This window comes from Antrostomus carolinensis, unplaced genomic scaffold (assembly GCF_000700745.2).
Source record: "Antrostomus carolinensis isolate BGI_N321 unplaced genomic scaffold, ASM70074v2 scaffold28190, whole genome shotgun sequence".
NCBI classification, from domain to species: domain Eukaryota; kingdom Metazoa; phylum Chordata; class Aves; order Caprimulgiformes; family Caprimulgidae; genus Antrostomus; species Antrostomus carolinensis.
In genome coordinates this window covers 1-13,667 of record NW_010288186.1, presented here as the reverse complement: position 1 = coordinate 13,667, position 13,667 = coordinate 1, and the positions used below count along the sequence as shown (strand labels likewise).

At 51.4% G+C, this 13,667-nt stretch overlaps 1 protein-coding gene across 1 annotated transcript; it reads right to left on the bottom strand.

Moving 5' to 3' along the window:
• Positions 1–1,264: 1,264 nt before the first annotated feature.
• On the bottom strand, positions 1,265–13,474 carry NOTCH1 (notch receptor 1). Its single transcript, XM_010165910.1, is given in 20 exon segments — positions 1,265–2,740; positions 3,180–3,277; positions 3,387–3,534; positions 3,861–3,984; positions 4,185–4,356; positions 5,090–5,255; positions 5,534–5,624; positions 5,991–6,207; positions 6,837–6,985; positions 7,769–8,197; positions 8,919–9,490; positions 10,398–10,510; positions 10,620–10,877; positions 11,193–11,325; positions 11,514–11,698; positions 11,967–12,120; positions 12,276–12,477; positions 12,641–12,869; positions 13,302–13,315; positions 13,317–13,474. Coding segments are annotated over 20 exon segments (5,088 nt in total).
• Between the last annotated feature and the right edge of the window lie 193 nt (positions 13,475–13,667).

Sequence of the window (13,667 nt, the reverse complement as noted above, 5' to 3'; positions counted from 1 at the left end):
AGAGTGTACATCAATATAAAAAAAGATGCATCACTCCAGACTAACAAGAACAAAATGTTAACGTTTCACGGCACAGACTCAGCTGTGCTATCCTTCGCCCTCCTGTTTAACCAGTCCAGCATCCCACCAAAACCAGCAGCGCTTTCCACTGAGCACCCAGCAATCACGCTGCCAGAGGAGCTGGATACAGGCGAGCACCCGGCGGTGGCAGCGTTATAATGCTTTGTAATCTCACTCAGGTTGTCTGCGTTAATAGACACGCCTTCTTTAAAATAGGCAGGCCATCCTTAAAATAAGGATGTGGTTTACAAGTTTATATTGGCATTTATTCCTTAAAACAGTTACTCAAATGCAAACACGAAAACAAAAAAACAGTTAAAGATATTCAAAGTAAAATTAAGTCTCCTTTGTGTATAAACTCCACAGTGATGGGTTTGGTATCTACTCCATGGTTATGGGCTTGCTCTCTTAAAAGTTTGGCAAATACAATTATTTTGGTGGGGGACAGTATTCATGTTTTGTAGGGGTTTTTTTAGCTTAGAACCTGTTCTTACAGGTCTATAATCCTGATTTTTCTTTTTTAGACCATAAAAATCATTTAAATATATATATTTTTATATATAAAAAAACAAGAGAGAACAAAAATTTCTATTACCAAGGCAAATGTACAACTATATAATACTGAAATTTAAACAAAGATTCATGACTGGTACCATAAAATGTCCTCTCAGATATTATAGCAAAGGAAACATTTTAAAGTACATTTCAAAAATCTGACCATACTTAATTTTTTTTCTCCCCTAAGGAGTGGTATTTTTAGTCAATTTTTCCTTCCCCTCTTCTTTCTTGCCCCTCTTTCTGACTTGAAAGAGAAAAAAATAAATTAATGGCATTTCAGAATCACAAATTGCTGCTTGTAGCTTTACATAAACATTTCCTCTCAAATTAAACACAAAGAACCCCCCCAAACAGAAGAGAATGTCCTATAAAAACCTAATTTTTTGATTTCTTGAAACACAATTGGTGTCCCACATTGAGTTCTTAACAATAGAACATATAAATAAAAAGGCAGTGTTTTCATGTAAAATAAAAAGTACATAAATAAATACTAAAAAAAAGGGAATTAATTTGTCTTTTTTTTTCTTTTTAATAAAAACATATTTAAAAAGGATCCTTTAATAAAAGCATCCAATGTCCTTTTAAAAAAGACCTCCCTTGAGCTTCTAACTCCCACTGAGTGCCAGTGTCACTGAAACATCATCTTTTACTTGAAGGCTTCGGGGATGTGTCCCATCTGTGACTGCATACTCGTGGGAGGGCTGGAGATGCCCTCGGACCAGTCGGACACGTTGGAGTGAGGAGACGAGCTGGACCACTGGTCCGGTGACTCTGGAGACGGCGTTAGGAAAGGGTGGTCGGGCACCTGGAGCTGGTGGCTGGGGGTGTTGTCCAAGGGGGAGGAATAACTGTGCTGGGAAGGTGGAGTTAGAAACTGTGTGGTGGTCATGGGCTGGGCGAGGGAGGATGGCAGAGACGTGGGCAGCATCTGGGAATCTTGAGGCAGGATGGTGTGGACTGCCATGGTACTGCTGCTCACCGGCTGCATGTCGGGCTGGCTCAGCTCGGTACCAAGGAAATTTTGGGCGATGTGGCTGCTCGTGTTGGAGCTGGGGTTGTGATGTTGCTGCGGCTGCTGCTGCTGCTGCTGCGGCTGCTGCTGGGGTTGCTGCGGCTGTTGCTGCGGCTGCATGTTTTGCTGCTGGAGCTGTTGCTGCTGCATCTGCTGGAGCTGCTGGCTCTGCATCAGGTGAGGCTGGGAAGCCAGCCGGGTGTTGGGCATGGCCTGGTAGCTCATCATCTGCGACAAGCTTGTGCTGGGCAAGCCGTTGTGCAGGGAGGTCATCATGCCGTGTTGAAGGTTTTGCGTCTGCTGATGCGCCCCTGGTTGCATGTTGCCTCTCATCGGGTTGTACTGATTCTGAACCAAGCCGTTCTGCAGCCTGGTGAGCCAGTCGCACTGCCCGTTCAGACCGGCCGCTCCGCCGACGGAGAAATTCATCGGGGCATTGCTCATCGCTGTGCTGGGGCTGGAGACAGGGAGGTGAGAGAGACGCGGCGGCACTGAATCGAAGGCCATCCTGCTGGAGTTTCCCATGGCCATATCCTGCTTCCCCGCCATGTTGAGGTGATTGATGCTCATGTGGGCATCAGGCATGCCTGGCAGATGATTCAGAGGCATGGAAGGGGACTGCTGAAATGGAGAGGTCATCAGTGGAGGAGAGGCAACATCCGACAGGTACCCATGGGGCGACTCCAGGGAGTCCACTGGAGACAACACGCTGGAGTTGTCAAGCAGACATCCTTTTCCATCTTGTGACTTTTTCCTCCGGGCTTTGAGGTCTTTGGCATCCTTGCCGTTGCAGCTCAGGCCCTTGGTACTTGGCTTTCTGGCCTTCTTGCCCTGGACGGCAGGTTTCAGGTTGCTGATGTAGCTGTTGGGAGAGCAGAGCGGTGGGGACAGCGTGGGAGCACCCAGTGGGCCGTTGTGCAGTGGTGGGCTCCGCACCAGGTTGTACTCGTCCAGCAGCCTCACGATATCGTGGTGCATGCGCTCCTGGGCAATGTCCCGTGGGAGCCGGTCCATGTGGTCTGTGATGTCGCGGTTGGCAAAATGGTCCAGCAGGACCTTGGCGGTTTCGTAGCTCCCTTCTCTGGCTGCGAGGAACAGCGGTGTCTCCTCCTGGAAACCCAGCAAAGATGGTTAGGTTTAAGTTCACAGATTCTTCTGGCTAATGCTAACCTGAGCTCCATGCCCAACACCATGCAGATGGGTGGCAGAGATGGTAATCGTCTCTGCTGAGGTTTCACTGCTCCATTTTCCTACCCAGGTGACCCAAGTCCTTATCCTGACATCAAACCAGGAACCCTACAAATGACCCTGAACATGCAAGGAGATGGCCACACAAACACTGTATCATACTGCTCACCAAGCACTGCACGGCCCCTCAACATCACCTGTAGGACAAAATCTCACAGTGCTTCTTTGAGCTGAACCAACAGCTTCATTCACAGCTGAACAATCAGTGCCAGACGGGGTTGTATTTAAGGCAAAAATGAGCCTTTAAGAGATTTCCCAAATGATTCTTTCCTTGCCTACGTCAAACCCAGGAGACCCCTACCTTATTGTTCTGCATATCCTTATTGGCACCATTCTTCAGGAGGACTACTGCAGCTTCAACATTATTCACAGCAGCTGCCCAGTGCAGTGCTGACTTGCCTACGGAGGAAGATCATGAAATACAACATCCGTTAGTGAGTGGTAAGAGTAACACCAAGCAGCTCTTTCCACCTCTGAAGGAGACCCATGTTTTGGTTGCCTGCAGTACCTAGATCATCCACAGCATTGACGTCTGCATGGCAGTTGATGAGATCGTCCAGCATACCCTCCACTGCCAAGCGAGCGGCCAAGATCAGGGGAGTGGTCCCGTCGTGCATTCGGGCGTCGAGATCGGTTGCCCTGTTCCTAATCAGGATCTGCCGCAACAAGGACCAAAGCACAGGAAACACAAACGTTAGGAGGGACAGACAGCAGACACGGCAGGTACCCAGGTCTCAGGACCTGCAACCTCCTTTCCAGAGGCTGGTCCACCTCCAGTCCAGAGGTGCAGATCTGGAGGGCAGCTATGGGGTGGCTATTTTGCTGTCCCCTGCCCTGAGACAACACAGGCTTCAATTTTCAAGACTTTCACCCCACACCTTGCCAGGGCAAGCTGGAGACCTGCGATAAGCTCAGTTGTGTGACACGTAGCACCAGTATTTCCCCAGAAAAACCTGAGACTGGTGGCAAAAAGATCAATTACCTGGAAGACACCTTGGGCATCGGCAGAGACAGCAGCGTGGAGGGGTGTCCTGCCCATGTTATCCTGGATGTTTGCATCAGCACTGGCTTCCAGCAGGCGCTTGGCAGCATCGGATCGGGAGTACCTGGCTGCCAGGTGAAGCGCTGTCTCGCCGGTGCGGTCAGTCTGGTTGTGTAAACTGGCGCCTTGGTAAATAAAATCTGGAAGACACCTTGGGCATCGGCAGAGACAGCAGCGTGGAGGGGTGTCCTGCCCATGTTATCCTGGATGTTTGCATCAGCACTGGCTTCCAGCAGGCGCTTGGCAGCATCGGATCGGGAGTACCTGGCTGCCAGGTGAAGCGCTGTCTCGCCGGTGCGGTCAGTCTGGTTGTGTAAACTGGCGCCTTGGTAAATAAAATCTGAGATGACGGCGGGAGCATCGTCTTCCTCTTCGCTATTGCCAGTCTCCAGCCCTCCTCCGCTGCACGAGGCGATCATGAGGGGGGTGAAGCCATCTGAAAAGCACAGGGGAACTCAGTGAAAAAAGGCTTTTTACCCCTCTGTAATGCAGGCGGCTCAGCAAGACGCTCTGTGATAGAGGCTTATTCTCGTGGGTGCATCAAGACTGAGTTCCTGACTGGTTCTAAACATCAAACACTGATATCCTTCCTCTGATATGGATCTGAAATTCCTTAGTGGTATCTCACCACTCACTGCTTTTCCTATTTCATCTGCTAGCTTGCGCACTAACGCGTAAGGCGCAATTTATAAGGAAGGTTGCTCAAAGCAAACTTGAGTATGGTACAACGCAGCCTTAACTATTTTCATTATTTCAGAGGACAATTTCACAGCCATGAGGAGGACCAAATGTTTGTAATAATTTAAAAGCCTGTTAACTATTAATATAGTTAAAAACCTGAAAAGAAGATTGTGAAATGTGCAGTTTGGTGGGAGGAGAGGAATGTAGGAGTGGCAGAGAGACAAGCTGGATGATTTAACAGGTACTTCTGTATTCTTTAATTTCCGTCTCAGTGATTAAACAAAAGAGATCTCATAGAAAGCAAAATGTGACAGGGTCTATCTCTAAATCATGCACAACAGTAGCCAGGCAATGCAGAACAGCTAGCAGTGACTCCGTACTAGCAACAGAGACAGGTAGGGCTGCCTGGGACTGCTCATCTGCAAGGGGTAAGGGAGGATTTTTAGATTAGCTGACAAGCAGCACAGAAGTGAAGGAGTCCACCTTACCAGGACCTCTGACGTTGACATCCATACAGTCTGCATCGATTTCTCCCTGCGGTGGAGTAGGTGCCATGGAGGAGATGCGCAGGTCGGCGGCATCCAGGTGCTGTTGGGTCCACTGCCTGTGATCTGTCTGATCGTCCGTGTCGGGCAGCATCGCCTGCTCCTCAAACTGAGGAACGACAGCAGGAAATGAGCACCCAACAAAGTGCACAAGTCAGGGTGGGAGGGGGGAACTGGACTTTAGCGTGGGAAGTTCTACAAGTCTCAAAGGTGCGTTTGTCACACGCAGGTTCGCAAAGGAGCTGGCAGCAGCAATGCGCAGTGCAGCCCGGGCCCCCCGAGGGTCCCTCCACTCTGCTGCTGCCCACAGTGCTCTGCTCCTTCCATGACAAAACCCAGCAAGTGACTATTTGCAGCACAGAAAAGGAAATGTGGCAGTGGGCTTACCCTGAATTTCTTGGTGTCCAAGGTCTCCTCATCACCCCACTCATTTTGGTTGTCATCCATCAGTGTGCCATCTGAAGCATTTTTGAGGGGTCTTTAAAAATAAAACCACATGAAAAATTAGCTCCTCTGCAGGAACTAGTCTGTGATGGACTGTGTTTATCTACGTGCACAAACTGACAGAAGAATCAACAAGGCAATTTCCAGGAGGTTCCCCTCAGGTTGCCTTTAGTTTTTTACCAAGTGCACACAGACCACGAAGCCTTTAAAAACCTCCTCCAGACGGGAACACTGTTTTCCCCATGCAGAACTTTAAGAAACCTGATTTTTCTCCTAAAACCAGGACGCCCCACTACACCAATATGATGCACTAGAGACCAAAACTCCGATGCGTTCTTTCAGAAGAGCCCCGAGCAGCCCCCTGCACTGTGTTTAACAGGTTAGCAAGCAAATTACTCACTTCAGTCCAACAGAATCCTCTCCAAGTGGTTCTCGCCGCTTCTTCTTGCTCGACTCTGTCACTTTGAAGCCTTCTGGGAACCAAAGCTGCCCATGCTCCCTGCGCCGCTTACGAGACACCAATACTCCCACTCCAACGGAAGCAAGCAAGACCACTGCAACCACCACCACGTACATAGGATACAGCTGGGAGTTCGTCGTGGGCTCAGCTGTTTCACCTACAAAACAGTGGGGCACAAAGAGATGCTGAGACATTAAGCTGCATAGCAAACCAGTGACAGAGTGGAAATGAAGGAAAATTAGTTAATAGAGGTACCTAAGTCTGATCTAAATCAGCCCCCCCAAAATAAGGTCATTTTATACGCTATTAATCAGAATTGCAAACTATCGGCAAATTCTCGGCTGCACAAGCCAGCATGCATCAGGAGACAGCTTCACTTTTTTCTCCTTTAAGGAAAAGGATTAGCAAACTTCAAATCATTGCGCTTGCATTGAGCTGTTAAGACAAAAGGATTTAGGGGGGATTTTCAAGATACAAACTTCAACTCCTTGCATGTCACTGATTGATTGGAGCTGGTTGGGTTTTCTTTATCTTTTCTCTCTTTTTTTTTTTTTTAAATAACTTTTATAGTGGTAATGATTTTGAAATAAACCTGGAATAAGCAAAAATAATAAACTGGTTTTGCAATTTTTTTTAAGAACAGACTTAAAGGGAAAAAAAAAAAAAAGATGCAAGGTTATTAAAACCAGACTGTGCTCTGTGCAGCCAGCTGACAAGACAACTGAACATGGATCAGGCTGGAAAGTTTTGGCTGTCTCTCCTCCCCAGCCAACCAGCCGTACTTACTTTTAACAGCTTCTATTTTATAGGGTATGTTCAGGTTGCCAAGGGAGGCCAAGGCACCCAGGAACGCCGCCACATCGGTTGCACTCTGGAAGCACTGGGAAGACGACTGGATGCACTGGCGGTTATCAATTTCCAAGTAGACGATGGATCTGTGTGAGAGAAGAGCCAATGAAAATCATGGAGCAATGGCCATGCTGAGAAGACCGATGAGCCCTGTCTCCCTTCCCTCCTCAACCCCCCAGAAGTGGGAATTAGAAGGTGGGAACCTTCTCCTCACTTCCCTGCAGCTCAAACTCATGGGCTATTTGACTTGCCTCAAGGAATACTGTGAAATCTAACTCCTTATCTACAGGAATGGAAGGGAATCTCTGCTTCACGGTGTTTTAAAATTACCCAGACACTACAGTGTCTTCAATAATGCTGTTTGGGAGCCCTCAGGTCTTTTCACATCAGTTTCACTGCCCTAACTCCTTTGCTTTTGGTGGCTTTTGATTGAGCCCAGAGAGAGGGAGAAGGTTAGATCTGTATGTTTACACCAAAGATCTCCAAACACAGTATACAATAATTGAGTTTTACAACAAAGCCCTAGAAAGCATTTCCCAGGGAGAAACTGAGGCTTAACTTAACGACTTCCTGAAGTCAGACAGTCGGTCAGGCCAACCTCTGCTTCCAGGTCCCACCCCGCCCAGCCCTGGCTCCCAACAATACACAGGACTCCTTCAATCGTGAGAGTCCTGCAGCATTGTATCAGGGACTCCTGAGCGATCGCTCGCTTTTCCCACATGAGAGCAAAATCCGGTTTCTGTTCACACAGAAAGCAATGTCTAAATACGATTATCTGGCCTACATCCTTCCCTTTATGGCGTGTTACTATTATCAACACGGAAAACAAATGTTGCTCCGTGAAAAAGAAACCCATTGGTCCCTCTCACCCTCTGATGTCCATCTGATCGAGCTCTCTCTTCTGCCTTCTGCCAGACCTGGAGTAGAAGCTGCTCTTTACTTTGTTGATGACAGCACTAGACATATCCGACCAGTCCTCTGTTGACCTCTTGATGTAATGCTTTTTCAGCTCCTCCTCATTGCCATAGTATGGGAAGATCATATATTCTCCCTTGGGGTTCTTCTTGAAGACCACGTTGGTGTGCAGCACGCGGCTCAGCTCCCGCAGGAAGTTGAAAGAGTTGTTCTTCAGGTTCTCGGGAGTGATGAGGACCACCACCACCAGCGTGCCATCAGCAAGCTTCTCTGGCATGTTGTTTGCACAGTCCAGACCATCCCATTCACACTCAAAATTATTGCAGCCCTGGTCACAGTGACCATCCGAGAAGTGATCTTTGCAGTACTGATCATAGAGAGGGCTGGGCAGGAGAAAAAGAAAGGCAGAAGAATGAATTAGACTGAGTAGTGAGAATGTTACCTGTCTGCTGAGAAAATATGTGGTGGTCCACAAGGACCTCTCTTTTGCATAAATATTCATCCTGATAGACACTAAGCCAGTTTACATAGAAGGCAACTGTTGCATGCAGTGCTGTGAAGTGTTCACCTATGCAGGTGAAAGATGGCAGCTGATAAATTATAAGTTGCAATTAAGATGCCACAAAAATGGACAAATCACTGTGACTCAGAGAAGTCATGGGGACACAGAACAGCTACTTAGACCAGAGTTTGTCCAGGAACCTGGGATTAAGTTCCTGCTGTTGCCAAAGGCAATGTTTGGTAACTGCCTGAATGTTAACATCATTGTGTTTTCTGGCTGCTCTTCCATCTGGGGTCTCCCTACACTGAAACTCACCGTGTTACTACTGTGAGTTGAATTCACTTCTGTGGTGTGATACAGGCAAGGACAGGGAAGCTGTCTGCAATGAGCCAGAAAGCTTGCAAGTGTACATAAACTCAGCAAGAACACAGGGGAGTGTGGTTGCTTGAGTTGCAGCCCCATGAGCAGCAGAAGAGAATGTAGAGAGCGAACAACAAGTCTGCACTTAGAAGCTTTAGCAGATGCAACCAGAAAATACTCCTGGATGATCAGCACAGAAGTCACGGCTTTAAAACAAGAGGGTCAATGAGCAAGTCACTTACTTGCACTGCCCTTCATACTTCTGGCAGTCAAATCCATCGTAGAGGCAGCCAGGGTTATTGCACTGAGCATCGCACTTGCCATCGTTGAAGTACTTCCAGCACTGCAGAGACTGGGAGCAGTTCTTCCAGGGGTCGTTGAAATTGAGGGAGCAGTCGCCCCCATCCCAGCCGCAGGCATGGTTGTTGCATTTCCCATCGCAGATCTTGTTGCCAGCATACCCCGCACAAACTGCAATCTCACACTTCTCCTCAATTTTGGGTGGGATGATATCCTGTCCAATCCCACCTTGGAAATCAAAGTCGAGGATGTGGCAGTTGAGGCCGTTGAAGTTGGCCGGGCAGTTGCACCGATAGTAGGGGGAGGCATCGCCGAAGAACTCGCAGGTGCCCCCGTTGTAGCAGGGGTTGGATGTGCAGGGGCTGCTGGCCGGGTACTGGCACTCAGGACCCGTGAAGGCTGGTGCGCACATGCACTTGGAGCTCTTGTGGATGGAGATGCAGGTGCCACCATTCAGGCAGTGCAGGTTTCCACAGGTGCGGGAGTCGTTCTCGCAGGTGGCACCCACGAAGCCCTGGGGAGGTGACAGCAAGGAGGGAGTGAGAATCACTGACACTGTCCTACGAGCAGCCTAACACACGTGTGTGTTCTCGAAAACTCCACACAAACCCAGTGAATCAGATCGATGTACCTAGGGCATGGCTCTAGTGATCCTTAGTGATGGGCAAGAATAATCTGGAATGTAAACCCTGTTAGAGCATCCCCCTCAAAATGAAGGGAGCTCTTCTCCATAGCTGCTTGCTCCACCTTTACATGGTACAAATAATGGTCAACCAGGCAAGAGTCAGTCCTACAGAGCAGTGCATCGTACCTGCATGGCTGGGCTGCCTTCTTCTCCCTGACCCTAACCCAGTCTCCTTGCAGGTGAGGAGGGATACATGGATACTCCTCCCTCCAGCGAGCACCCGCAGCAAAGCATCAAGGAGACCGAGAGGAGATCTCATCGTGCTCTATAACTTCTTCACAAGGGGAAGAGGAGGGGCAGGTGCTGATCTCTTCTCTCTGGCCACCAATGCCAGGAGCAGAGGGAATGGCAGGAAGATGTGGCAGGGGAGGGTGAGGTTGGCCATGAGGAAAAGGTTCTTGAGGCAGAGGGTGGTGGAGCACTGGAACAGGCTCCCCAGGGAGGTGCTCATGGCACCAAGCCTGACAAGATTCCAGCAGCATTTGGCCAAGGACTTCAGACACATGGTCTGAATCTTGGGATTGTCCTGTGCAGGGACAGGAGTTGGACTCCATGATCCTTGTGGGTCCCTTCCAACTCACACCATTTGATGATTCTGTGATCTCCCCCTCCACGCTCGCCCCTGGCTATCCCAGCTGGGATAAACTGGCCCCTTGACTGTCCCTCTCTGTGAAAGGCTGAATTCAGGGCCTGTGCACCATCCCATGCTCAGAGCCGGAGAGGAGCAGGTACCTACCGGAGGGCATTTGCAGATGAAGCCGCGGCCAGTGTTGCTGGCAACCGCGCACGTTCCACCATTCCTGCAGGGTTTGCCTTTACAGCCATCCACCACAGTGTCACAGCGACGGCCTGCCGAGGGAGAGGAGGGCATGAGGAGCAGAGGAAGGTGTGCGAGATGCACGGGGTGGCTGGGAGCTGCAGGACAGGGTGCTGGGAGTGGAGGGGACGTGGCTCTCACCTGCGTAGCCAGGTCGGCACTCGCATTTGTAGTCATTGACCCGCTGCACGCAGTTCTGGGTGCCGCGGGCATCGCAGGGGTTGGACAGGCACTCGTTGACGTCTCCCTCGCAGCGCTCCCCTACAAAGCCAGGTGGGCAGATGCAGCTGTAGCCACCTACCCGATCCGTGCACTTGCCATTGTTAAAGCACTTGGGCCCCAGGGTGACAGGATCAAAGAAAGGGCTGCAGTCATCCACATTGATCTCACAGTGCACCCCTAGAGAAATGGGGGAACAACCCACACAGCTCATCAAACAGTATCGGGGTGCCCGGTGGTCCCTTTGTGTGAACCTTCCCTGCGAAGGGGCTGAGCCTGACCAACTCAATGGCAGTCTGAGCCGCCGCTCTGGCAGGAGGCACGCAGCATTGAGCAGCTTGCGTCCAAGGTTACGTGGCCTTGATGGCTAAGCTCGCAAGTAAACACAAACCTCTACCGTTGCATTTGCTTCTGTTAGCCTGAGCAGCTAATGAGCAGATACTGAGGATATCTGCACTCAGCACACTAATGCCCCAGCCTGGGGAATTAATTTACCTTGAGTTCCTCTGGGGCAGGAGCATTTGTAGGTATTGATGAGATCGATGCAGGTTCCTCCATTCTGGCATGGGTGGGACAAGCACTCATTGATCTCCTCGGAGCAGTTAACTCCATGATAACCAGCCACACACTAGAAGGAGGGAAGAGGGGAACTATCAGAGAGGTTCACCACATGCCTGCAGGAGCACAGTCAGCACCCCAGCCTTCAACTCGGTGAAGGGGCACCAAGCCAGCCTGAAGCTAGGGCAGCTCCTGGGAGAGCACAAAGGCAGTAACTGGTGCTTTCTCCCTATGCATCTCTGCATCCGCAGCACCCACCTCGCAGGAGTAACCTCCCAGGTAGTCCGTGCAGGTGGCTCCGTTCTGGCAGGGATTTGGGGAGCACTCGTCCACCTGCTCCTCACAGTAGCTGCCAGTGTAGCCGGCCTGGCAGCGGCAGAAGTGAGTGTTGCCGGTATCCACGCAGAGCCCTGAATTCCTGCAGAGATGTGCGACATCGATACCTGCCGAGGAGAGCAGAGTGAGACGTGGAGACCTCAGTGACACCCACACACCACAGGGCCATGTACTGGCCACCACACATCCCACCAAGGATCACAGCCAAGACTGCAGCTTCAGGGCGGGCATGTAAAGCAATCCTTGAGATCGCTCTGGTTGTGCCAAAGATCCTCAGCAAGAAAAGTGAGCAAGTCCCTGCTCAGAGCCCAGCACAGGGGGCACCTGGGGACCCCACCCTGGCACTGTGAGGCTGTACACATGGCAGGGACTTACCTTGCTGCTTAGCAGCCACCTCGCAAGAGACACTGGGGACATCACAGTAGAGCCCTGTCCATCCGCTGTTGCACTCGCAGCGGTACAGGTTGTTGGTCTGCCAGCACTTGCCTCCATTTTTGCAAGGAGAGGAGTCACACCATCTCACCAGGTTCTGAGGGGAAGCAGAGCAGGGGACAGGTTCAGGATCCAGCAGGGCTTCTGCAGGACACCCAGGGTGGAGGCTGCAGTGACCCTCATAATCCCCACAGCCAACGTGCATGGATGGGCACTGGGGTCAGCGGCTAGGACAGCTGAAGGCTCCTCTACCTGGCAGTTGAGCCCGGTGTATCCCTGGGGACAGGTACACTTGTATGTCCCATAGCTGTCCTGACATGTGCCCCCATTCAGGCACGGCTTGGAGTCGCACTCATTAATGTTGTGCTCGCAGTAGCTGCCCGTGAAGCCAGGTGGACAGATGCAGGTGAAGGTGTTGATGCCATCCACGCAGGTCCCACCATTGAAGCAGGAGCTGGTAACACAAATATCACATCCCAGTGAGTCACCATTGGCCGTGCTCCACGCCAAAGACCCTGCAAACCACCCCAGGGCTATGGGACAGTGCAGGGACCTCAGCCCCTTGCTCCAGCCCTGACAAAGGCTGTGCCCACGGCAGGAGCTGTGCTGGGCTGTACCTCTCTGTGCAGTCAGGTGTGTTGTTCTCGCAGTGGATGCCACTGAAGCCAGAGGGGCAAGTGCAGGTGTAGCTGTTGACGCAGTCGGTGCAGTTGGCACCGTTTTTGCAGGGGTTGCTGGCACACTCGTTGATGTCCTCCTCACACTTGGGCCCACGGAAGCCAGCCAGGCACTCACAGAAGAACGTACCGATGCCATCGGAGCAGGAGCCACCATTGTGGCATGGATCTGGAGAGGAGGGACATGCATGTGAAGATACAATGGGTCCAGCCCAGGAGCTGCCCCACAGCACTGTCCCTGCACATGTCCCCTGGCCATGCAGAGGGATGGGACAGAGCCCACGGACCAGGCAGAGGCCAGGCTGGCCCCACTGGGGGACTGGGAACAAGGAGGATACATCGGACACACTTGCTCAGTGCCTGCACGTCACCTCTCCTCCCACAACATCCTTTCTGCCAGCAGTTCCCATCTGGCCTCGGACTGACATGGCTCAGCTGGGACATGCTTTAGATTCCCAGAAGCCCCAACAGGGCTTGCAGCATGGCCCAGACCAAAGCAGTGGCCGGGGCTCGCCTGTGCACAGGGAGGGGGATCCCAGCCCCAGGATGGGCAGAGAAGCTGATGGCTCAGGGGTAGCTCAGGGGTAGCCCCTGCTCTTACTGGGCCTGCAGTGCGGTTGCACAGTGGCGGCGAGTGAAGCCGGTCCTGCAGGCGCAGCGGTAGCTCCCGTTGGTGTTCTGGCACGTGGCCCCGTTGCGGCAGGGGCTCTTCACACACTCGTTGATGTCGATCTCGCAGGTCTGACCTGTGGGACACAGTGAGACAGGGACCATGTGGGCTGGAGGCGCTGGTGGATGATGGCCCCAGGGATGATGATGAAGCTTTGGGCACTGCTTGCACCATGGCAGGAGCCCTCGCCAAGGGGTATGGGTGATGGCCATGTCCCGTCCACCCAGCTGAGCCATGGGACAGGCCAGGACCCTTCCTGAGGCCAAGCACCATGCAGGGCTGTTCCTGTCTGGCAGG